The 23,301-nt window shown below is 42.7% G+C and overlaps 4 protein-coding genes across 4 annotated transcripts; all 4 read right to left on the bottom strand.

Annotated features, from left to right (window-relative positions):
- Nucleotides 1–7,081: 7,081 nt before the first annotated feature.
- On the bottom strand, nucleotides 7,082–8,031 carry LOC147989902 (uncharacterized). The gene is made up of 3 exons (XM_087518271.1): nucleotides 7,637–8,031; nucleotides 7,478–7,550; nucleotides 7,082–7,373 (listed from the first exon to the last, which is right to left on the bottom strand). Exons 1-3 carry the CDS (start codon nucleotides 7,894–7,896, stop codon nucleotides 7,365–7,367), a joined length of 342 nt encoding a protein of 113 aa, XP_087374397.1. The 5' UTR covers nucleotides 7,897–8,031; the 3' UTR covers nucleotides 7,082–7,364.
- Nucleotides 8,032–12,338: 4,307 nt separating this feature from the next.
- Nucleotides 12,339–13,238, bottom strand: LOC147989901 (uncharacterized). Its single transcript, XM_087518238.1, has 3 exons — nucleotides 12,909–13,238; nucleotides 12,706–12,781; nucleotides 12,339–12,602 (listed from the first exon to the last, which is right to left on the bottom strand). The coding sequence occupies exons 1-3, from the start codon at nucleotides 13,136–13,138 to the stop codon at nucleotides 12,444–12,446; spliced, it is 465 nt and encodes a 154-aa protein (XP_087374364.1). The 5' UTR covers nucleotides 13,139–13,238; the 3' UTR covers nucleotides 12,339–12,443.
- A 3,061-nt stretch (nucleotides 13,239–16,299) lies between these two features.
- LOC147989900 (uncharacterized) lies at nucleotides 16,300–17,133 on the bottom strand. The gene is made up of 3 exons (XM_087518208.1): nucleotides 16,830–17,133; nucleotides 16,666–16,738; nucleotides 16,300–16,572 (listed from the first exon to the last, which is right to left on the bottom strand). The coding sequence occupies exons 1-3, from the start codon at nucleotides 17,057–17,059 to the stop codon at nucleotides 16,567–16,569; spliced, it is 309 nt and encodes a 102-aa protein (XP_087374334.1). The 5' UTR covers nucleotides 17,060–17,133; the 3' UTR covers nucleotides 16,300–16,566.
- Nucleotides 17,134–21,416: 4,283 nt separating this feature from the next.
- Nucleotides 21,417–22,498, bottom strand: LOC147989899 (uncharacterized). Its single transcript, XM_087518154.1, has 3 exons — nucleotides 22,049–22,498; nucleotides 21,856–21,928; nucleotides 21,417–21,751 (listed from the first exon to the last, which is right to left on the bottom strand). Exons 1-3 carry the CDS (start codon nucleotides 22,282–22,284, stop codon nucleotides 21,746–21,748), a joined length of 315 nt encoding a protein of 104 aa, XP_087374280.1. The 5' UTR covers nucleotides 22,285–22,498; the 3' UTR covers nucleotides 21,417–21,745.
- Between the last annotated feature and the right edge of the window lie 803 nt (nucleotides 22,499–23,301).

Raw genomic sequence — 23,301 nt, 5'->3', positions numbered from 1 at the left:
TGGAGCGGTGGCAGTTGGCGGCGGCGGCCTGTAAGAGCACGCCAGACCGGCGAGACCCATGCCCGGCAGGTGTCCTGGATGGGTCCTCGGGTTTTAGATGTTAGCTTTGGCTGCGATGTCTGTTTGGTATTAGGCCCAGGCTATCTGCGCCCTTTTATCAACTGGATAGGTGTAGCGACAGTTTGTTGCTTAGACGATGGCTTTAGTCTTACTGTGGTATTACTTTGTAAGGTCTTGTGAGAATAATTAATAAAGTGGCAGTATGCATCGCCCAGATGCAGAGGCCGGGAGTCATCCTCCTTTTCTAAAAAAATCAAAGGACGTGTCCATTTTTTCCATCAATTTTTTACTCTTTATGTTCTGACACCGCATGTGAAGTTCCGCAGTGTTTTTCAAAGGACGTGTGACAAGTGGGTGGCAAAACCAATGGCTCGTCACATTCACCATGATCCGTCCACGGCACCGGTAAGTGGGTGGCAAAACAAATGGAGCCACGGTAAGCCGCCACCGTCTGATCCCAAAGATCAAGTTTTCACCCAAAGCATCACGAAAGGAAAGGAAGCACCACGACAGAGCCTGCAGGGAGGAGAATGATGTCCACGGACGCTGCAACCGTTGCCCAGTACAGGAACTGGGAAATTGGTGTACCACGGTGCATACCCCTCCATTGCATCCCCGCTCCACAAACCACCCACAACCATGCTGCCCGCCCACACCCAAGCCGCGGAATCAGCCCATGACCAATGCACCTCCCACCACCAGAGTCGCCGCCTTGCAACCAGACCGCCTCGAGAGACACCAAAGGCCATGACTTTGGCCAGATCCACCACCCCATCCGCCGCCGGGACCGCCAGCAACACCCCCTCCTCATGCAACGGCAGATCTATGACCAGAGACACCAGACCGAGGAGGGAGAGGAGGAGGGGAGTCTCAACGGAGGTGCTAGGGTTCGCCTCTTGGATGCTCACAGGAGGGGGAGGGGAATTTTTGTCCCAAAACTACTATGCATCTTGTCTTCAAAATCCAAGCCATGTTGGAAAACAAGATCTGAGAGCGCTATGTTGGTGGTAGAAGGGATCGAGCAACCACCCTCAGGGAGTGTAGGTGGCTGACACGACCGAAGTGGTGCGCGTCAGGGGGGGCGGTGACCACCGCCGGCCGGGGGCCAACGGTGTGAAAGGAGGGGCTAGAGAAAGTGGGAATTCACTTGGGCACATGGGGCATATGCTCCCCTCACAGGTAAAAATGTTTCAAAATGAGAAAAGAAAATCCAAACAAAAATTTAGCGCGTACATCTTGACATTCTATGCCTGTACGCCAAATTTCACAGAATACCGACATTTTTCATGGCTGGTCTAAAAAAACAAAAACAAATTCTTGTGAAACGACTTTGTGAGCACATAGAATATTAAGATGTACCGGTGTGAAGCTTTTTGTCAGAATTTTAGGACATTTCAAAATACTTATAAAATACTTTATAAAAACCAGAAGCATATGCTCTCGGGTGCCAAAACTCCACTCTCCTAGGGAGAGGGGCTACTCAACGGCCTGCCTTACCATCTGCACAGTTGCATGGCGAGGTGATCATCTATCAATCCGATGGGATTACAGCTAAAACCCTTTCATGTTAATTTAATATAAGGGAAATGCCTATACTAACCCAGGGGAATTAACGGTGGGATTTTGTTATACCGCTCTCCTCACCCCAAGAAATATAGGGTACCGTAAAAATGGTCATTATTTTATTCACCCTTGATTCTCAATACTGGCTAATGACATCCTCGCTCGTATCCTTCGTTCTTCTTGATACTTGTGAAGTTATGCTATATATTTGGTTGATGTTTTTCTGAAACAAAATTAATTTCCTCCACTTGACAGAGTTTGGGTACAAAATTCATAAAATAGAAGACACATGAATATATTTTGTTTCTCGAACCCAGAAGAGATTCACACGATTGCTGTTGGAATTATGTGTCCTGCAACTATATTCAAATTACTAGGAATTACTAATATTCGGAATACCTCATTATGGAATTGTACATGTATTTATACATGGAATTGATTTACATGTTTAGCATAGAATTGTTACTTGCTGGAATGTACTTAAGTGATATATGCTTAAGGAAGCTGGTCGATTATCAGTGGAATACAATATACTATTTATATTGGAAAGACTACCTGGGTACACTGATGATTGGAAGGAGCTAGATCGTATAGTTAGATTACAGCCCTAACGTTGATCTACGTAATTAGAGGAATTTACACTATTATGGCGCGTTGCTCACAAGCGCGTGCTCCGGGGACATAACGGGTAGAATCCGTTAACAGACAAATATGATCGTGGTTGGTAATTTGATCTGGACTTTATCCCGAAAACTAGTGGAAGAAAAACTAGGAATCTTATATCTGTATAAGAGGTGGACTCTTTGGAAAGACAATATAAGAAGGTCCCTACCCCCTAGCCTCACAGATGCGAATTGTGAGCGGCACCACGGATAAGCGCAGAGGAATTAGGGGGTAGACCGCAAACCCTAAAATTCTTACATTGGCATCATGAGCAAGGTTTGGTCCCGATCACCCTAACCCTAATCCGCTGCGTACCCGATCTGCTCCGAACTCTGCTCCCGTGGTCGCCGATTCCACTGTGAACTCGTCTCCGTTTTGTTATTGATCTACCCCGACACGTCGTCCGTGGAAACTGTTGCGATATCTGCACGGGAGAGCTAGCGCGACGCGTTGGTCCTTCTGGCTTGCGCGTCGCCCCGTCGGTCGATGTACGACATGCAAGGAAATCCAATGAAACGGAGCGGCCGTGTAAAATCCGTCCAAGGAAAGCATCCAAGGTCTAAGTCCCGAGGAAGTCATGTTCATCAACACGAGACCATCAGATCAATTGCTATTGCTACTAGTACTCCACGTGAAAGCACATGCAATTCTTGGTCACGTCACATGGATCAAGGAAAGAAGGAAGTCAAGCCTGGCATTGCTACGTACGAGCTATACAGAAATCAATCAGGCTAGCTTCTATGTGCATGCGTCGGAATCTAGTCCACTACCGGCACATCCTACAGCGTGTGTTCGTCCGTATAATCGCTGAGTCCTTCGCCGTGAGGTCTTCTACTAAATCTTAACTCAACAACTTGCCAAGCCGAACGAGCAACTGCTCGGAAACTGCAGGTCACGCCCACGCCTGCTGCCGGTCTACCGCTGCTACCTACATCATTGATAACAGCAGTTTTCTCTCTGAAAAACTACTGGAATTTCAAGGCAATAGTTAAAGGGAAGAGATGGAATTTCTGTTATTTATTATGCCTACCATCAGTCAACTGGACCGGCTGGAAGAACCACATGCACCTGTGCACGCGTGCTATGGGCGAAGATATGCATATTACAATCATAACTCTTATCTATTAATTAGTTTATTTTATTAGATTGTTGATTAACGGACTAACTTGTTTTGGTTGCTAATTTCGTTGCATGTAAATCATAGCAAGGAATCTACTCCTTGGAAGAAATTTAGGAGGACTCCAGACAATAAATGCATGAAGACTGAGCAAATGATTATATACTGAATATTGCTATGATGGAAATATTATGCGGAAAATTATGCATACTAGAAAGGGATTTGGGAGAAGTGTTATTATTGAGCATCACTTGTTTATGGAGGAAAGTGTGAGTCACTCCGAGGACAAGGAAATTTGCTCTTCATCTATCGGTATGTCTAATGATAATATTTGCACTCTAATTATATTTATTGGTGACTATTCTTTTCAAATAGTCGGATTATGGTGTTTGTTTGTATACATCATATATTATGGAATACAATAGCGACTTTGTTTCTGTTGAAACAATTCCAAAGGAACAAAGATGATGTCTACTTAGGCACTAATGCTATATTTGACATACTTTGGAATTGAAAAATATGTCATTAAACTCCCTTGTGGAGGAACACCAATACTATTATAGGACACTTGTTCAACTTCAGTGAGAAAGGGTTTGATTTATTGTTCTATCTTGGAATCTATTTACTATGGCATACTATTGGAGAAATGAAGATTGGAAATATTGCTCAGTGGTAAAATTAGTGCATTACTGAATCTCACACAATGGTCTTCTCTTTATGGTACATTGGAAGTTAGCGACCCAAATTGTTTATTTGGAAAAGACAACTCCATATGGAGGAAAACCGACAATGGGAACACATGCTTCGAAACTTTTAATTGATGCTACCTATGACTTGGTCATATATCTTGGAACATTGTCAGGTGGCTCATTAATTATGGAATTCTATACTTTAGTGGGAGGAATTTGGTTTTATGAAGCACATATATAATGGTTTTTCTGACTTGCATGCCTTTTCTTAAGGTGGAAGAAGATAAAAAGATTCACATCATTTTCTTTTCTTCTGATATCCTTATAGTTTTTCTTTGCACTCCCACTAGAGGTCAGATTATTTATTTCATCTCACTCTTCGATGATTACACTTTTATATGGTCATACGTTTATCTTTTATATACAAGTCGGAAGGTTTTATTGTGCTGGTCATAGGTTATACTGAAGTGGAAAATCAGTTGAGTAAAGAATATCCTAGTTTTAACAACTGATTGGTGGGGGAAGTACACTTCAGGAACATATCGTTTGTATGTAAAGAGCATGGAACTAATCACCATTCTAATATACCATATACTCCACAATTGAATGGAGGAATTGAATGTCTTTTATACTTCCTTGTTTCTTTGGAAAGAAGCATTGCATATTGTCGTTTGTTGATATCATTCTCCGTCTAGCATAGTCACTTCACCGGAAGGAAATCTTCTATTTTGGCATGAAACTCTCAGTTAAGCGCACACCAGGAATTTTTTCATGGTTATTCTAGTGGATCAAAGGGTGTTTCATTAATTATATGGAAAAGGAATACTGGTGGAAAGTAGGAACACAATCATTTTTATCATCAAGGGTGGAATTATTGACAATCATACTAGAATATAATCTTGACCCCAAGGAAACTACAAGTGACACTCCCAACATGACATGCTTAGGATAAGTGGGAGGAATTAACTTGGAATGTAATCTCTGGATAATTGTTATGTGATTTTTGGGGGGAAGTCACTCTAAATACTAGAGGAAAACTCCTAAGAAGGCTTAAATTTTTCATCAATGTCAACTATGAGTGGAAGAAATGCGGGAAGGAATAAACTCAATAAGGAAATATATAGTTTGGGAAGTTATTATCATACCAAACAACCGCAAGCCCATTGTTTGTAAGCTTTTTTTTGTAAGGAAATTTGGCTCATTGGAATATTATAATATCACTCTTGCTATTCAGTTCTCTACACAAAAGGAACATATACTTTATGGAAACTCTCTCTCCTGGAATATAGGGAAGAGGAACTAAAGACATGGTTTGCTAATTGACTATATTAATGTATGGTCTTATAACAAGCTTCACATCAATGGAATAGCAGGTCATATGGTTTTTTGAATGAAGCAATGTGGTCATCTACAAATGTAAGTGTAAAATAGTTTACAATATATTGTATACATTAACATTCTTTGGTTGTTTGTGCATTGATAACTCGCATTGATGGAAGTGTAAGCTTGGTCATTTTCTAACTTTCATATGAAAGGAATTTCTGGAGCTTCCAATGTTTCGGGAGTGGAAATACATAGAAAATATTTTGAAGTGTTTCTCTATGGAAAATTGCAAATATGTTAAAAATACCTTTGATAAAGGAAATCATACTTAGTGAGGAATTATATTTGAACTCTTGAGGAAAAATGGAACAATAAATGGTACTGGAATTGATATGTATCTTCATTATATTATCATACCTTAGCTACCGGAATTTATGTTGCATTCAAGCAATGGAAGGAAAGACGAGCAGCTAAGGGAATCTCACACATCATATAAGATTGTGGAAAGTGCATCACAACCTGTCACTTGTTCTGAAATTTATATTAAAGGTAAACACATTGAGGAAGTTATTATTCTATCTACGAGATGAGAAATAAGTCCAGGTATGCATATTCAATTATTGTTTTTAATACTAATATGGTGCAGGTTCACTGACCGAAGTCAGGAATTTCTTACAAAGCATGGTTACTGATGGAACTTCATTTAGTGATTGGATTTGATATGTATGTGGTTTTAAAATTTTATTCAACATGGTTATCTTATACTTGACTCGATGTGGAATTATTCATATTATTGATATATGTGGCTGGAAATAATTGATGTGGAAATTCACTTGAGGAAACAAAATACTCAAGGTGCCTATAAAGGTGGAATTACACTCGAGGAAATAATACTCGAGACGCCAAGGACAGCTATGCTGGAATAATTAGGCGGAAATTTAATGTCTCTCGTGTCACAGCAAGGAAACATATTGAAGGGAAGTATCACTATATTTATATTTTTGTGGGTTTTCAACATTGTGTTAATATGATTGTTGATCCCTTGACTAAGCATCTTAGTCAAGAGGTATTTGGCAAGCATGTTAAGGCTATGGGTTTACGAATATTTGAATGGTCGTTTGGGACAAGTGGGAGATGTTGGAATTATGTGTCCTGCAACTATATTCAAATTACTAGGAATTACTAATATTCGGAATACCTCATTATGGAATTGTACATGTATTTATACATGGAATTGATTTACATGTTTAGCATGGAATTGTTACTTGCTGGAATGTACTTAAGTGATATATGCTTAAGGAAGCTGGTCGATTATCAGTGGAATACAATATACTATTTATATTGGAAAGACTACCTGGGTACACTGATGATTGGAAGGAGCTAGATCGTATAGTTAGATTACAGCCCTAACGTTGATCTACGTAATTAGAGGAATTTACACTCTATTATGGCGCGTTGCTCACAAGCGCGTGCTCCGGGGACATAACGGGTAGAATCCGTTAACAGACAAATATGATCGTGGTTGGTAATTTGATCTGGACTCTATCCCGGAAACTAGTGGAAGAAAAACTAGGAATCTTATATCTGTATAAGAGGTGGACTCTTTGGAAAGACAGTATAAGAAGGTCCCTACCCCCTAGCCTCACAAATGCGAATTGTGAGCGGCACCACGGATAAGCGCAGAGGAATTAGGGGGTAGACCGCAAACCCTAAAATTCTTACAATTGCCTCGTAATTATGTTAAGTGACACACACAATCCACGATATACCATAGAGATACATGAAGATCGGCGTACTCCAGCACCCTGCACGCTACACTACCACACTACTACCGATCTGCAGATAGTACGATCTGCAGACACTACCACACTATTCCTTCTCCAATCTCCACTGGGCACTGGACATGCAACCATCCACCACGCTGAGCACCATACGTGAAGGTCCGCGTACTACCATAGCTGAGAAACAATGAGGCAAATTAAAGGTCAAGGTCAGCACTTCACATTGCGTTCTGAAATCAGCAAGAACACGAACAGGGTGGGGCAATCTCTACGTTAATTACCTCGGATCGAGACTTCCGCGCATCTCGTATCCCCTCCAGGGTCGAGAGAAGGTACTTCATGCCGAAACCGAGGCTGGAGTTCAATCGCAAGCTTAGCTAGAATTTTTTTTTTAAACCAAGCAAAGTCACACGGAGAGAGAAACAAAGAGAGATACATACGGCTCGTCATCGTCGCAGTCGAGGTTGAAGTGGCGCTCGCGGCCCCCGTGCTCGTCAACGTAGTGCGCTGAGATCTTGATCTTCTCCCCCGGCGGTGAGTCCACGGCCAGGTACTGGACGGTCAGGGTCACTATCTCCCCGACTTTCTTCCTTCGGGACAGATGAGGAGCGACAAAGCAGGTGAGGAGCAGGAAGGAGAAGACGGAGACGAGGGTCAGGTGGTAGCGCCGAGCCATGGTAGACTTCTTCCCTCTTCTCATTTGGCAGCCTAGCTAGGGACTGAGGAGTGAGCGAGCTTGCACAGAAGAACCCAGTGATATATATGGAGAGGTAAGAGCAGGGCTGAGTGCTGCTGTTGCCACTTGCCAGCATGGTTTTAGGGGCTAAATCACCATTGGTGAACTTCATATTCAAAGTAGGGGCATGAGTGCAAAAGCCCCATCACGGTTTTATGCCCCCTCACTCTCACGCGGTGCGCGCCGTGCAGCTGTTACAGATGCATGGGCAGCAGCAGTACATCATATGCTTTGGGGACGTTGCGGTCAAAAAAGCAGAGCACTGCGCGTGACTTTGTATGGCCAGCCACGCATTGTGCGGCACTCAACCGTCAAACAAATACCGGCGGTGTGAGTGTGCGTGTGCTCATCTTGATGCAAGAATAACTGAAATAATTAAGACAATAACAGCACAATTATGTTAGATTTGATCATTTGAATTACAATGCTTCAGTATAGGTGTGAGATGTTTGAAGTTCTATATTTGTCCAGAGTCACTGAGATTCAGACGCAAATTTTCACGCTTCAAACACGAAAGTAGGCAACATATCCATTTCACTTTCCTTCTCAATCTATCTTGATCGGATGTTTTCAAAAATCCTGTCAACCAATCGATGTACGCGTCGATCAAACGGTTCTTGACGTGTACATCCAAGCTCGACCCATTTTTTAACAGAACAGAAGCAGACATTTACAAACTACTATTACAAGAAATTATGCGTGCATCAGAGCTAAATAATTAATACAATATCACCTCTGCGTTTACTTACTCTGCATATTACCTTTTTCATAAGAAAATATTTGTAAACTGCCACCAACTTTATAGAAAAATTTATTAACATCCTCAATACTAGTACAGTACCATTAAATTCATCATTGCTTGACCTAAAGAATTAATATGGAGCAAAAATAAAAACAAAGGTACAGTAGTACATACCTTCCATTCACCACAGATAGGGCAAAAACAGCCCTCGCCCTAAAATGGTGCCCAACGACAACCCACCACCTCAAAAAGGTGACCAATGCAACACTTCCCCCTCATATTAGTGCCCCGTGAATGAACACTTTGCCAGCGAACTCAACTATGTGGAATTGCTTATATACTACCCCCTTCTTTTCGGTTTATAGGGCTCAAATCTGAAATCTCATCAACCAAAGCATATGATGAGTGGAGGAATATTTCTCGTACTTTACGAAACTACTCAAATTAAACTGATGCATTTATTTGAATTAATTGCAACACATGCATGCTTGGCTACTAGATGAGTAGAAACATTACATACATTGGTGTGTTCCTTTTTAATTCTTGCATGCAGAGATTTAATGCTTCTCGGAATCTTCAAATGAGATGGAGATGAGCCCTTTAAATTGGAAAAACGAAAAAAATGAAATAAGCCCTATAAACTGGAAAGGAGGGAGTACTGCCAGAGTATTGGAGGCGGTTTAAATTTGACGGGCGGTAGGACGGGACCTTTCATTGGGACCCATGCTGCCTCGCATCGCATGCTTGACCATTCCAAGCTCGATTCGGGTGGGTACATTGGATCTCCATGCAAAGACAAAGCCAGACTGGGCCTGGAGCATTTAGGCCTGACGTTCAGGAAGACATCACTCAAAGATCCACAACGCTTTGTCGTTTCACTGAAACCAGCTCTCCGGAAGTGAGCATCTTCAACGACAAACCAAGATTAGGAGGTTAGACGCTCGCCTGGAAGGTTTCACCTTCCTCCTCACGGCTTCCAAGCCCCGCTTAGCATATCGTTCTCCTGCCTCACGGAAGAGCAAGCAATCCAAGATGGCGTGCAATATTTCACTTCAATTCGGACGCTATCGAGCTTTTGACAAGCTCAGGATACTGACGCTACCACTTAACGGGGTTCGGGCGTATATCACATGACGGTAAGTCAGTCAACCAGACCCACAACGAGACCCAGCACGCCGTAACTTGGCCTAGTTCCCTTACCCTGCCGATAGTCCTCCTCTAGAAGACTCCACCAACTTGGTATGCAAGACCAAGATCACGGCGCCCTCCCAAGTCGATTGTAACTGAATAGGACTCCCGTAAATCCTTGGCCTCGTCCCCTGCCCCCTATATAAGGCAAGGCCAAGGCTAGCTCATAGCATCCAATCTGTAGTTTGGATCAGGTTTTTTTCTTGGCCGGTATTTTTGAAAACCGATAAAAAAAACCGGAGCTTCCGCTGCTCACCAAAAAATTGAATACCAAATGAAAATTTTGAATTTATTTAAATTTAAACATCTAATTTATGTCAAATAGGGATTTTAGGGCTATTCAGATAGAGTTATCTCTTGGTGTGGTAGTAATGTGCTTGCTGTAGCTTCAGGGGTCGCAGGATCGAATCCCAGTTTTGCCAACTTATTTTTAGTAAGTGTTTTGCCGTACAAAAAAATTATTGGAAAGAGAGGGATGGTTGGTTCAAACCAACGAGCTTACGAATGACAGAGAGATGCACTAACTACTCGGACAAGAACAATAATATGTAAGGCAGGCTTAATATAGTTTATATTTGAAAGCAAAACAATTGAATTCAAAACTCATTTGAAAAATCCAAAAAATCTGTAATTTTCTAGAAACTGGTGTTTTTTTGTGCCAACCAAAAAAATGGAATCGAGAAAAAAAATCCTTGGTTTGGATACACCCACAATATACCATTATAACCTCCTCAAACGAGGCATTTGTACTAACAATATCAAGTAGGACTAGGGTATTTGCTCCACCATGAGGGCCCGAACTTGGGTAAAAACTTTATGTGGCTTCCCGTCTATACTTTTTGCTATGCACAACACCCTGTCAGGAGAACTACTGCCAGTATCATTCACCGACATAGTTCAACTAAAAATCATACACAATTCAACTCAAAATCATACAGTGCAAACAAATATTCAAACACATTTTAATTCAAAACCATACAATGCAAATAATAATCTTACATAGTTCAACTCAAAATCAGGAAATGTCAAAAGACATGCATATTAGACAATTACATCATCATGATGATCATAAGGTTCGGTCGAAAGTACTTTAGCACACTCTTTTGTTGATCCAGGCACGGTAGGCAAAATATCGTCAACTCGGTTATGATTGTCCTTATGGATTATACCTTCCACACCAAGAATTTTCCTTTTTGAGGGCATTGCCACATGTCAGCTTTTATTTCTTGTGTGGTCAATGTAGAAGACTTGATGGACAAATTGAGCAAATATGAATGGATTATTATTTGTAGGCAACTTGTTGATATTTACATTAGTATGACCATTTTCTTTACAATTGACTCAGTTTTTGCTAACACACTGACATTGGAACAATGCAATTCTAGAATCCACATGGTCCAGCTCCCATATCTTATTAATGTATCCATAGTATATATGTTTCTTTTCCTTATTTGTTTCCTAGCAGAACTTGTAGGGTAACAAGCAAATTCTGAGTCTTTGATCTACCATTCTTCTCTTTCGTAGCAAGCATGTAACCATTGATTACATACCCTTCATATGGTCTAACTTGTCATGTTAGCTACGCCTAGATCAGCAAGATCCGGACCAATTCCATTTTCGGCGATGAGTGGGTCTTGTGGCTTGTGGGTAGCTAGGTTGGCCATGATGGCACGTCTTGCATATGTGTTGTAACGATTTTATCCGGTTTGCCACAAATTTTCTGGACATCTCTTTTCTATTCTTTTAATGAAACTAGGTCCTAATTAAGATCCGAATCTTCTATATCTAAATAGCTAGCTTCCATTAACTATTTCTCTCAACATGCAAGCATGCCACATCATCGCACAACATGCATGAGAAAAGGCCCACCCCCACTATCATATGTCTCTTAACATGCAAGCATGCCACTTCATCATGACATGTATGAAAAAAAAGACCTATCTCAACATGCAACATACATGAGAATTTTCATTTTATTATGCTATATACATTTAATAAACATTTTACAACTATACAGTAATCAAGCACAATAAATTATATGTATTTTTAGTGTTAGCTTTTTATATTATTACTTTAAATATTCATGTTTCATACAATGAATCACATTGAAATATGTTGCAAAATATTTCCGCAACAACGTGCGGGGTATCATCTAGTTAAGAAAAAAGATATGTGTAGTAAGCTGAATCTTTTGTCGTGGCGATGTTTTCTTTCTAGGTGATACAGTTCCTTACTTGTATCTCTCTCTATTTTTTGTAAATCTTTTTGATAATTGTGCAGTTACACTCTATTAGTCTTTTTTTTTGGTGAAAATACACTCTATTAGTCTGTTTGTACAACGCAATATTTCACAGAAATTGAGGAGAAATACATAAATAGAAGAACAAGAAGATATTTTCTTTCTCCAACACGGAAGATATGTTAAGCGACAGAATCTAAGGTATACAGAGATAACTTAAGGTAGATGTACTCCAGCATCCTGCACAGTGTGCACACTACCACATTACTACAGGGAGAACCCACGAGTGGGCACTCCACAGAGTGGCACAGACTGAACGCGGAAGATTTCTTCACCGTGTGTTTAGTAGTGCGAGGAGGATAGAGCTGCCGAGTGATTGTTCGCACGAGCGAAGGAGCTCCTTGCAGAGACAATACTACGGTAATAAAGTAAATCGCGCCTGATTTTCCCAGAGACCAAATGAAAGAGAACCTGCATCCACTCACTGGGCATATCGTAGGCCTACAGCTCAGAAACAATGAGGCAAATCTCAGCATTTTTGCATTGCTCTCTGAGAAATGAACCGACGGATAGACAGGGATCGGAGGGGCAAAATGTACGTTACCTCGGATAGTGGCGCCTCCTCATCTCGTATCTTCTCCAGGCTCGTGACAAGGTGTTTTACGGCGGAACCGAGCTGACTGCAGATAAACCGCAAGATTAGCTAGAAATCAAATCAAGCTAAAAATCACACGGCTCGTCGGACTGTCGGAGTCGGGTGGAGAGAGAGAGAGAGTCGGGTGGAGAGAGAGAGGGGGGGGGGCATACGGCTCGTGGTCGTCGCAGTCGAGATGGATGTGGCTGTCGCCCACCCCGTCATCGCCGACGTAGTGCGTCGAGATCGTGATCTTCTCCCCCGGCGGCGAGTCGGCAGGCGGGAACTGGACGGTCATGGTCACCTTCTTCCCTCCGGACGGACCGGCAGCCTCGAGGCCGGTGAGGGTCAGGAAGAAGAAGACGGAGAGGAGGGTCAGGTGGTAGAGCCGAAGCCGAGCCATGGCAGACTTGGGGCTGAGGAGTGCACAGAACCTACTGGTTGGCTGGTTGCCCTGGTTGCTACTTCAACTGCGTGAGCGAAATGTGGCCGGCCAAACATGCATATATGGAGGATAGGTAGGTAAGAGCAGAGTTGTGAACTACTGCTGATGTACGTACAGTTGCCAGTATGGTTTTAGAGACATTGGTGTTCTTACCCCTACAGACTACAGTGGATCCCAACTAGGATTTTACCTTGGAAAATTGAAAAAGAAAAATGGATTAGGTTTCTAATGTACAGGAGCTAGCTCGGTGCAGAGCTGAGTTCTTGTTTCCACTCAGGCAGTGTGCGCCAATCAACTGTCTGTGAACCCAATCAACTGTCTGTGAACCTGATCTACTCGGCCGTAGTGTCAGTGAAGGCTGTAGGGTGATCATGTAGTACAAGCTGCTACTCCCTCTGTTCGAAGATATTTGTCATTGAAATGGATGTATCTAGATATATTTTAGTTCTAGACACATCCATTTTAATAACAAGTAATTTCGGACGGAGGGAGTACTTGCTAGTGCCAGTTGAACGTGGGTGTCATCAGCTTATGGTCACAGAGTTGACAGTTTGACGCTGCAAGCGGATTCTCTGTCTGAAAAAGTGTGTGGTTGAATGCATGTGCTTTCTGTTCGCTCATCTCATCGGTGGTACTGTACACTTGAAAGTCAGAAACAGAAGTCTTGTTTCACACGAAAAGGCAGTTTGTAGATATTTGCTTCAGCTTTGTAATTGTAAACCCACCCTCCCTCACCTTTCTGTTTCCTGTACACCTTCCCTTTGCTATATACACTAGTAGAAAAAGGGCCTTTAGTCCCGGTTCAAGAACTAATGCCCTGACCCTTTAGTCCCGGTTCAAACCAGAACCGGGACTAAAGGCCCTCCACGTGGCCGGTCCACCTTTAGTCCCGGTTGGTAACACCAACCGGTACTAAAGGAAATTTTCTGCTTTTTTTTTGAATTTTTTTATTTTCAAATTTCTGAATTATTTTAACCTCTAATCTGTAATCACTTTTCATCACTGCTCAATTTAATCTCTAATCACCCCTCATCATTCCAAATCATCTAACTTCTCGGACGGTCACCCATCCTCCCACTCCCCCAGCCTGAGCACGCTTAACTTCCGGGTTCTATTCTCCCTCGTTTCCAAGTCTATACTCGTTGTTTTCCAGACAATAGTAAGATGTCAATTCTATTAACCCTCAGGAGTTTAGCTTGAGCATGAAGTCACACATTTCACTGTTTGAGTTTGAAACTATTGTTCTAAAAAACAATATTTTTTTAGTAACACTAATATTTCTTGAATAAGTAGTTTGACCATTGTTTGACCACAGTTTGACCATAGTTTGACCAGATTTGACCAAAATTCAAAAAAACTGAAATAATTATTTAATAACACTAATATTCTTGAATAATTATTTAGTAACACTAATACTTCTTGAATAAGTAGTTTGACCATAGTTTGACCAGATTTAATGAAAATTTAAAAAAACTGAAATTTGAGCATAACTTTTTTTCCTTTTGAAATTTGAGGATTCTATAAATTTGCAAACAGGCCGTAGGCGGTCTCCATCGGATGTGACTTTTCGAGTAGATGATTTTTCATATAAAAAACTTTTTAATCCAAGTTCGTATGCAAAAGTTATGCCCATTTTACAAATTCCAGAGAGATTTTGTAAATAAAGTCGAAGTTCATATTTGTAAATTTTCCCAACAACACCACATATCACATGGGAAACTTATTTTATTTTATTTTTTTGACATTTCCATCATTTTCTTTTGTTTTTTCTAAAACTGAAAAGGCGGTCCACGGGGGAGGGGGGGGGAGTTTGAAAATGGGACCTTTAGTACCGGTTCGTGGCATGAACCGGTACTAATGCCTCAAAGCCCATTAGTCCCGGTTGGTGGCACCAACCGGGACTAAAGGATAAATGCACCCATTGGTCCCGGTTCTGGACTGAACCGGGACTAATGGGCTTACCCGGCCTGGACCAAAGCCCCCTTTTCTACTAGTGATATTGAGTTCATATTTCTTTCGTGAGGTTGCAAGCAATATTGCTTTTGAAGTCATTTAACATCCGCTTAACCAAATTTTCACAACAATGATGTCCGATATGTCTTAACATAAATTGCTAGTGATCTGCACGTCGTTCACGATTCGTGTCCTTTTGGATGGCTTTGTAGTGTCATGTACAGAGTGATCATGCACGAGTTACCGGTGCTACTTCAACTTTGGTGTGATCGATCAACTCATGCATGGAGCGTCTAACACTAGTAGTGCCGTCTACCAGACGGTTTCTGGTGTCAACTCATGCATGGAGCATCAACACAAGTAGTACTGTCTACCGGACGGTTGCTGGTGGCCCGGTTCTCACATCTCATGTGTGTTGAATGCATGTGGCTTATGTTTGTTCGTTGGTACAAAGTTGAAACATGTTCTTCGTTTCTAGCTAAAATGGTTGTTCATTCATATTTTCTATGGCCAAATGAATTTCGATTTTGCTAATTCTCAGCTGGCTAAAATTACAAACTGTGTGAGTCGATGGGAGACGAGTGAAGTCTCAAGGCTTAGATGGGGGCGCCGCGACAAGTGTTAGCGAGCACGCTAGCAAGACCAAGCCGGAGCTAGTTGCGATGTGTCTCGGGACAGCGTCTCAGGCGGAGGCAAGTTTGAGGATTGAGGGGTGCAGATGGGGGAGCCTTTTTTACTTTGACCCCCGATTGGATCAGACGGAACCCAAGCTGAAAATGGGGACGCCGGGCGAGGCTTTGACGGGAGTTTGCTGGAGGCGAGGCAGGGCGGTGGCACGATGCCACGTCTTGTGAGTGTGTTGTAACGGTTTCTGCCCGCTTTTTTCACAAATTAAGCGGACATATTTCTTCTATTTTGTTTAATGAATCGGTCTCACTTAAGAAAATAAGCTGACTCTGTAATCGTAGTGCTATTAGCTAGCGTACATGGCGTTATTAGCTAGTGTGTCCCTCTGTTTTCAGTCTCAGCCCATTCCTCGCTTGTTTTTTACTTTGTTCTTACGTCCTTCCCATTTCCTTTTTATACTCGTGCAGTTATGTTCTATTTAATTTGTTAATAAAGCACAATAATGATCCTCTACTTGATGGAAATTGAGCAGAAATAAATTGAAGAACGACGAAATATTTTCTTTCCCTAGCCCGGAAGATTATAGAATCCAAGATACACAGAGATAGCTGCAGACAGACTCCAGCACCATAAACACTACGACATTACTATAGCCCAAATAATAGGCCACCGGATGGGCACTTCTGCTTGCAGACGGTAGTACAATAAAATAGTAAGGCGCCTAATGTATTCTCGCTGAGACGAAAGTAAAGAGGAGCTCCATCTCCAGTGTCCAGTGGCGCAGTGACTGGGCATGCACCGTGAAGCTACATCTGAGAAACAATTAGGCAAAGGTCAGTAGCTTACATTTGCGTTCTGAAATCTGAACCAATGGATGAGAAAGGGAGGGACAAAATGTGCATTACCTCGGATAGAGAGGCCTGCGGATCTCCTACCTTCTCCAGGGCAGAAACAAGGTTTTTCACGGCGAAAATGATGCTGCAGATCGATTGCGAGCTTAGCTAAAAAATTATTCGGTGGAGTGTGTCCTTTGTGACGATGAGTTGGAGAAAGAGAGAGCTAGACATACGGCTCGTAGTCGTCGCCGTCGAGATGGAAGTGGCTGTCGCCGACCCCGCCCTCGCCGACGAGGTGCGTCGAGATCGTGATCTTCTCCCCCGAGTCTTCAGGCGGGTACCGCACGGTCATGGTCACCTTCTTCCCGACCTTCTTCCCTCCGGACAGATCAGCAGCCACGAGGCCGGTGAGGAGCAGGAAGAAGAAGACGGAGAGGAGCGTGAGGTGGTAAAGCCGAGCCATGGGCAGACTTCGGGCCGGGGAGTGCACAAAACCTACTGCTTGCTACTTCGACTGCGTGAACGAAATGTGGCCGGCCAAGCAAACGAGAGAAGCATATATATGGACCAGATAGGTCAGAGCAGAGCTGCGTGAGCCGCGTGAACAGCTGCAGCTGTACTGTTGGCCGTTGCCATTATGGTTTGGGAGAGGCATTATGGTTTTCTAATATGAATTCCAATTGCAGTTTTACCCTCGCTTATCTAACATTATGATTTTGCCTTCTCAACTGAAGACACTTTTGCCCCTTGCTTACGCTCCGTTAGTTGGAATTGGATGGAAGTGTTTTTAGAAATGGGAGCACATTCCGGAAAATAAGAAACGAAAAACCTAGCCCTAAGCTTGCTTATCCATACAAACTCCCTTCGCCAAAATGACGTAACGCCTCCAACATGCCCGAGGCTACTCTTCGTGGCTATTTGCTCTTGGCGAGAATGGTAGTGGGCGGTGATCGATGTGTGGCAGTTTCGAGGGTGATGCGGCATGGCAGACGGAGGCTAGGGAGCGCGGGCGTGCGGCCCAGTTGCGACACGAGGGGAGAGGCACAATCTTTTGGTCAAAATTTTAATATGCAAATAATGTCAAGTTTTATTGTCAAATATCTTTTGAAATGCACCAAAGTGTTGTTCAAATACTTGATGACAAAATGACGGCAAAACACAAAGTTCCTGAGGAAGTCTGCATGGGCAAACTTGTCTTTTCACTATGAAGTGTGAAGCTGACACCATGCCTTGCATGCTCTTAACAGAATAGGTGCAAAATTACGAAGCTGTATAAAAGGGGGCATGTGGGAGGTACAATTTTTTTGTCAATATTTGAATAAGCAAATAATGTCAAGTTTTATCTTTTGAAATACGCAAAGTGTTGTCCAAGTACTTGATGACAAAATGAGCGTAAAAAACAAATTTCCAGAGAAAGTCCACATGGGCAAACTTGTACTACAAATACTTATTTTTGCGAGAAAACTTTCAATCTATTTATCAATTGTCAAGGTAGTATAAATAACACCAGAACTAAGAATTACATCCAGGTCCGTAGGCCACCTAGCAACGACTACAAGCACTGGAGCGAACTGAAGGCGCGCCGCCGTCATCGTCCTTCCATCATTGGAGCCGGACAAACATTTGTTATTGTAGATAGCTGAAAACTCATCGTGCTAAGACCCCATAGGACCAGCGCATCAGAACAACAACCGCCGCCGATGAAGAGAATCCTAGATCGAAAAGATTCAACCCGCAAACACATACACGAACGAAGACCGGATCGAAGCGGATCCACCGAAGACAAACACCGACCCGATCCCACGAGATCCACTGGAGACACACCTCAACACGCTCTCCGACAATGCTAGAAATATAGACGGAACGGGGCCTAGGTGGGAAGGACCTTATTCCATGTTCAAGAAGCCACCTCCGCCTCGTCTTTCTGAGCATGGCATAAACCCTAACAAAACTTTAAGAAAACCACCTAAAAACGCAGTCCTCCCGCCAACAAAACCGGGATCCACTGCGCCTTCATGATCCAAGAACGATAGAAGAAGAGACGGACCAGAGGCAGGGAAACCTGACCAAGGAGGCTGGAGTGAAGGCCTGGTTCGTATGGCTGGCTCGGAAGCAAATGTTGTACCAGGACAAATACTTGATGGCAAGCCACGCAGTGCGCGCCACTCAACCGTCAAACAAGCATACCAGCAGTGCATGTGCCCAAAAAGTAGTAGCAGCGGCAGCTCCATCAGTGCATTGTGTGCGCCGATCTACTCAGCCGTAGTGTTGCAGGCCGTAGGGTGTGATCATGCACTGAGTGTCCTTTCTCAACGGTCGCCGAACTGTCCCAAGACCGGCGCCGAGCTGACAGTTTGACTCACAGAGTGTGTGTTGAATCAATGCATGTGCTTTTCTGTTTGCTTGCTCGTCAATGGAGTAGTTGAAAGTCAAAACAGACGTCTTGTACTCTTGCTTCTGAGTAGAGAGCTCTCCTTTGGGAGAAATTGCCGTAAGAGTTTGTTCGTTCATATTTGTAGTATGCAGTCTAATTTGCGAAAAACGTCTTATATCGTGGGACGGAGGGAGTGCCTACCAAAATGACATTTCATTTGATCTAAATCAGCCCTCCTATCTTAATTTATCCTTTTTGTTTTTTCCTATACACATTATTTCTTTTATTATGTACGCATTTCATAATTTTTTGTGGGTTTCACTATTGCTTTTGATGTATGTGGTTTAATATCTGCTTACCTAAAATTTCATAACAATGTTGTTCGATGTTTCTAACCAAAATGATTTTTATAGGAACATCGTCTACGAGTCAATGATGTTACTTCAATTTTTTTAACATGGTACAACCGTGGAAGTTCACATATGCACACATGGGCTCACCCCTATGAACCCACTCACGCATACCCTACCCCTATCGGCACCTTCGAGATAATGTGCCAACATAACAATTTGAGATTGACCAGGTCACCACAGACACCTCATAGTCGATGGGAAGGTCTACTCCCACTAAATAAACATCGCCGGAAAGCTGAAATAAATCCAGAAAAATGTGAGTACCAATGCGATGCCAAATCGGTGACATTTATCCATGGATTCAGTTCCTTCTCCATCCGTTGAGGTAACCTCTCACATCTCCCACAATTTGGTTGACTTTCATTTGTTGGGTGGCATTGGTCAAGTGTGCCCAAATTCTAGTTTTGGGGATTTCTCCCAAATCCAGTGTTGAAGTGGTGATACAATGGCCAATATAATTTTTGTGATGTGTAGTAAGAACTACGATTAGTCATATATTTATTATTTGTGACATCAATGAACTATGGTTAGGGTTAGGGTTTGTGTGTTAGAGGGGGAATGGATGTAATGGCATGGACTATTATTGATTGTTTATTCCTTGATGCTATATTCTTGCAATGTGCTTTAAGTGTTACGCGGTAGATTTTTCGTTGATGTATTATGTTTCTTGCCATTGTTTTTAGATAGTGACACTTGTTAGTGCTCATTACATGGACAAGGCGACTTTATTGAGTAACAATGCCTAGCTTGTTGAGAACGAGGAGAAAGTCATGTCATTTGTGACAAGTCTTTAGTCTTGATGAGGTTGTGGAAAGAGTAAAAGTATTGAATTAGATGGACCCGAGTCTGCAAGTTCTAGTTATGACGAGGATCAAGCAAATATTTATAATACTTCCTATTTGTTCTTCCGTGACTGCATTTGAGTGTCAACATATTGACCATGGTGTTGCGTAGTTCAAATAAAATGGCGCCTTTTGTTGCATTTCAGAAAAGGGTCAGATTTATTAAACATTTCGAACAGGGTCATTTCGTGCCGAACTTTCCCAAAAAAGGTCAATTTTCGGATTTTGGCCTGGTGTGGCGAACTTCATATTGTGCTTGAGCATGGTTATTATTCCGTTATATATGCGGTTTGGGTAGTGTATCTAGCTAGTGCATTCAAGTTAACTATATGTTGAGGTATTCCTTGAATAGTTTGTTGAAATCGGGTATTGGATAACTGATATATATATATATAGAGGTGATAGCGATGGTGCTAATTAATTGATCTTTTGTTGCATTCTTAGGGGTTGTTTGGTTTGCGACTAAGAGGGTGTTTGTTTCCAGGGACTTATTGGTCTACGGACTTAAATAAGTCTCTATAAGTCCCATCTAAACCAAACAGGAGAGACTTATAGGGACTTAAAGTGGGCATTTGGGACTTATGAAATAAGACTCTTAAGAAGGGACTTATAGGGACTTATAGTTGTAATATGGTCTTATAGAGACTTATAAGTCCCAGGAACCAAACAGGTAGGGACTTTTTAGGGACTTGGGACTTATAAGTTGGGACTAAAAAAAGTCCTAGGACTTATGAACCAAACAGGGCCTAACTTTTTCAAAATTTGCGACATCTAAGTTTAGGTAAGTTTGGCCAACTTAGGTGTGTGTTTGGTTCAAGCGACACCTTAGGCAAGCTACACTACGGCCCCACATTACATACACACAAAAAGTATCGCATGATTCCCTTAGGCTTGTCAACTTGTGGCTTTCATTTTATTAAACTAATCTTAGACAAATTTGGCAAAATGTGCGGCAATCCAAGGCATAGAACTAAACAACCCCTTAATTTTCTTCTCTCTTACTGTAATAGGTGCTATTTTAACTGGTTGCTTATGGCACCTTGTGTTCGAATTTATGCTATATTTAGTTAATGTTTTCCAAAAGCACAATTAATCTTCTCCACTTGACAGAAATTTAGCAGAAAATGCATAGAATAGAAGACATAAGAATACAATTTTATTTCTCGAACGAACTCAGAAGAGATTCACACGATCATTTCTTATGCTAAGCGACACACACAATCCAAGATATATACAGAGATACTTGAAGATCGACATACTCAAGCACCCTGCGCACTGTACTATACCACACTGCTACCTCTCCGACTGGCACTGGTTACTGATAGAGGGTACAATAATATGGAAGTACAACCAGAAATTCCCCTTAATTACTGATAGTCCGATACTACAACACAAAGTTAAAAGGCGCCTAATATATTTTCCCTGAGACGAAAAGGGGAGCTCCTTCTCCAATTTCCACTGGGCACTGGACATGCAACCATCCACCACGCTGAGCACCGTACGTGAAGGTCCAGGTAGTACTAGAGCTGAGAAACAATTAGTGAGGCAAAGGTCAAGATCAGCACTTCACATTGCGTTCTGAAATCAGCGAGAACAAGGAGCAGGGTGGGGCAAACTCGACGTTAGTTACCTCGGATCGAGACTCCCGCGTATCTCGTATCCCCTCCAGGGTCGTGATAAGGTACTTCATGGCGAAACCGAGGCTGCAGATCGATTGTAATCTTAGCTAGAAATTTACTGAACCAAGAAAAATCACACGAAGAGAAAGAGAGAGAGAGAGGACACACACACACACACACACACACACACACAGAGAGACGTACGGCTCGTCATCGTCACAGTCGAGGTTGAAGCGGCGGTCGCCGCCTCCGTTCTCGTCAACGTAGTGCGCTGAGATCGTGGTCTTCTCCCCCGGCGGTGAGCCCGCGGCCGGGTACTGGACGGTCATGGTCACAATCTTCCCGACTTTATTCTCTCCGGACAGATCAGCAGTCACAAGGCCAGTGAGGAGCAGGAAGGAAAAGACGGAGAGGAGGGTCAGGTGGTAGGGGCGAGCCATCTTTCTTCTCTCTTGCCAGACTAGGGACTGAGGAGTGAGCGAGCTTGCACAGAAGAACCTACTGCTTGCTACTTGGCCGGCCAAGCAAGCGAGAGAAGCTCATGCATATATGGACAGGTAAGAGCAGGACTGAGTGCTCAGTGCTGCTGTTGCCAGTATGGTTTTAGGCAGTCCTCCAAAAAAGCAGCGCCAAGCAGCGTTGATACCCCTAAGTGCAGAGCTGAGCTCTTGTTACTGCGCGTGACTTTGTATGACCAACCACGCATTGTGCACCACTCAACCGTCAAAGAAATACCACCGGTGTGAGTGTGTGCCCAAAAAGAAGCAGCAAGAGCAGAGTGTGTACGGGTGCTCATCTTGATTCAGGAATAACTGAAATAATTAAAAAAACTTAACGGCACAATTATGTTAGAGTTGACTTACAATGCTTCAGTACAGGTGCACTACTGGAATTTTCGTATACGCCGGGTGTTGGGGTCTTCGCCGAGAGCCAAAACACGGGCACTCGACAAAGTAAAGAACGCCGAGAGTCGCACTCGGCAAAGGGAGTAAGTCGGCAAACACACGACAATGCCGACAGTATTGCTCGGCAAATAGGCTATACTGGGCAAAGGCACTATTTGCCGAGGGCCATCCGGCCACACACGGCATAGTTTTGCCACGTGGCACATTTGGCGGCGACTAACGACACGATTACGGTTGCAACTCTTTGCCGAGAGTGGCGCTCGGCAAAAATTTAGTCCCACCTCGCTTGCCGACTAGCAAAATGACCTGTTTAAATAGTTCAATAGTGCAACCGCAACAAGCTTCAGTCTTCTCTCATTACTAAGAGTCCATACAGTCACTATGAATCTCCTAGTGGATGTTACCTGAGAGTGGCTCTCGGTAAAGAGCAGTTACCGAGAGTGGCTCTCGGTAAAGATAAGGCCACCATCAAAGTTTAGTCCCAGCTCGCCTACAGACAAGCAACAAGACATGTTTAAATATAAATAGTGGGATAGTCCAGATGCTTTAAGC

This window comes from Triticum urartu, chromosome 1A, assembly GCF_056163025.1.
Source record: "Triticum urartu cultivar PI428250 chromosome 1A, HENAU_Tu73, whole genome shotgun sequence".
In the NCBI taxonomy this organism is placed as follows: domain Eukaryota; kingdom Viridiplantae; phylum Streptophyta; class Magnoliopsida; order Poales; family Poaceae; genus Triticum; species Triticum urartu.
This window is presented reverse-complemented; position numbering and strand designations above follow the sequence as displayed.

Bases quoted from the DNA above. Each gene is read 5' to 3' on its own strand.
- LOC147989900 (XM_087518208.1), bottom strand. From the start codon at position 17,059: ATGGCTCGGCTTTACCACCTCACGCTCCTCTCCGTCTTCTTCTTCCTG. The intron at 16,739-16,829 runs GTATGTCTAGCT...ATCGATCTGCAG, and splicing joins GACGGCGACGACTACGAGCC to CATCATTTTCGCCGTGAAAA.
- LOC147989899 (XM_087518154.1), bottom strand. From the start codon at position 22,284: ATGGCTCGCCCCTACCACCTGACCCTCCTCTCCGTCTTTTCCTTCCTG. The intron at 21,929-22,048 runs GTACGTCTCTCT...ATCGATCTGCAG, and splicing joins GACTGTGACGATGACGAGCC to CCTCGGTTTCGCCATGAAGT.
- LOC147989902 (XM_087518271.1), bottom strand. From the start codon at position 7,896: ATGAGAAGAGGGAAGAAGTCTACCATGGCTCGGCGCTACCACCTGACC. The intron at 7,551-7,636 runs GTATGTATCTCT...ATTGAACTCCAG, and splicing joins GACTGCGACGATGACGAGCC to CCTCGGTTTCGGCATGAAGT.
- LOC147989901 (XM_087518238.1), bottom strand. From the start codon at position 13,138: ATGGCTCGGCTTCGGCTCTACCACCTGACCCTCCTCTCCGTCTTCTTC. The intron at 12,782-12,908 runs GTATGCCCCCCC...GTTTATCTGCAG, and splicing joins GACTGCGACGACCACGAGCC to TCAGCTCGGTTCCGCCGTAA. The intron at 12,603-12,705 runs GTAACGTACATT...TCTGAGCTGTAG, and splicing joins AGGAGGCGCCACTATCCGAG to GCCTACGATATGCCCAGTGA.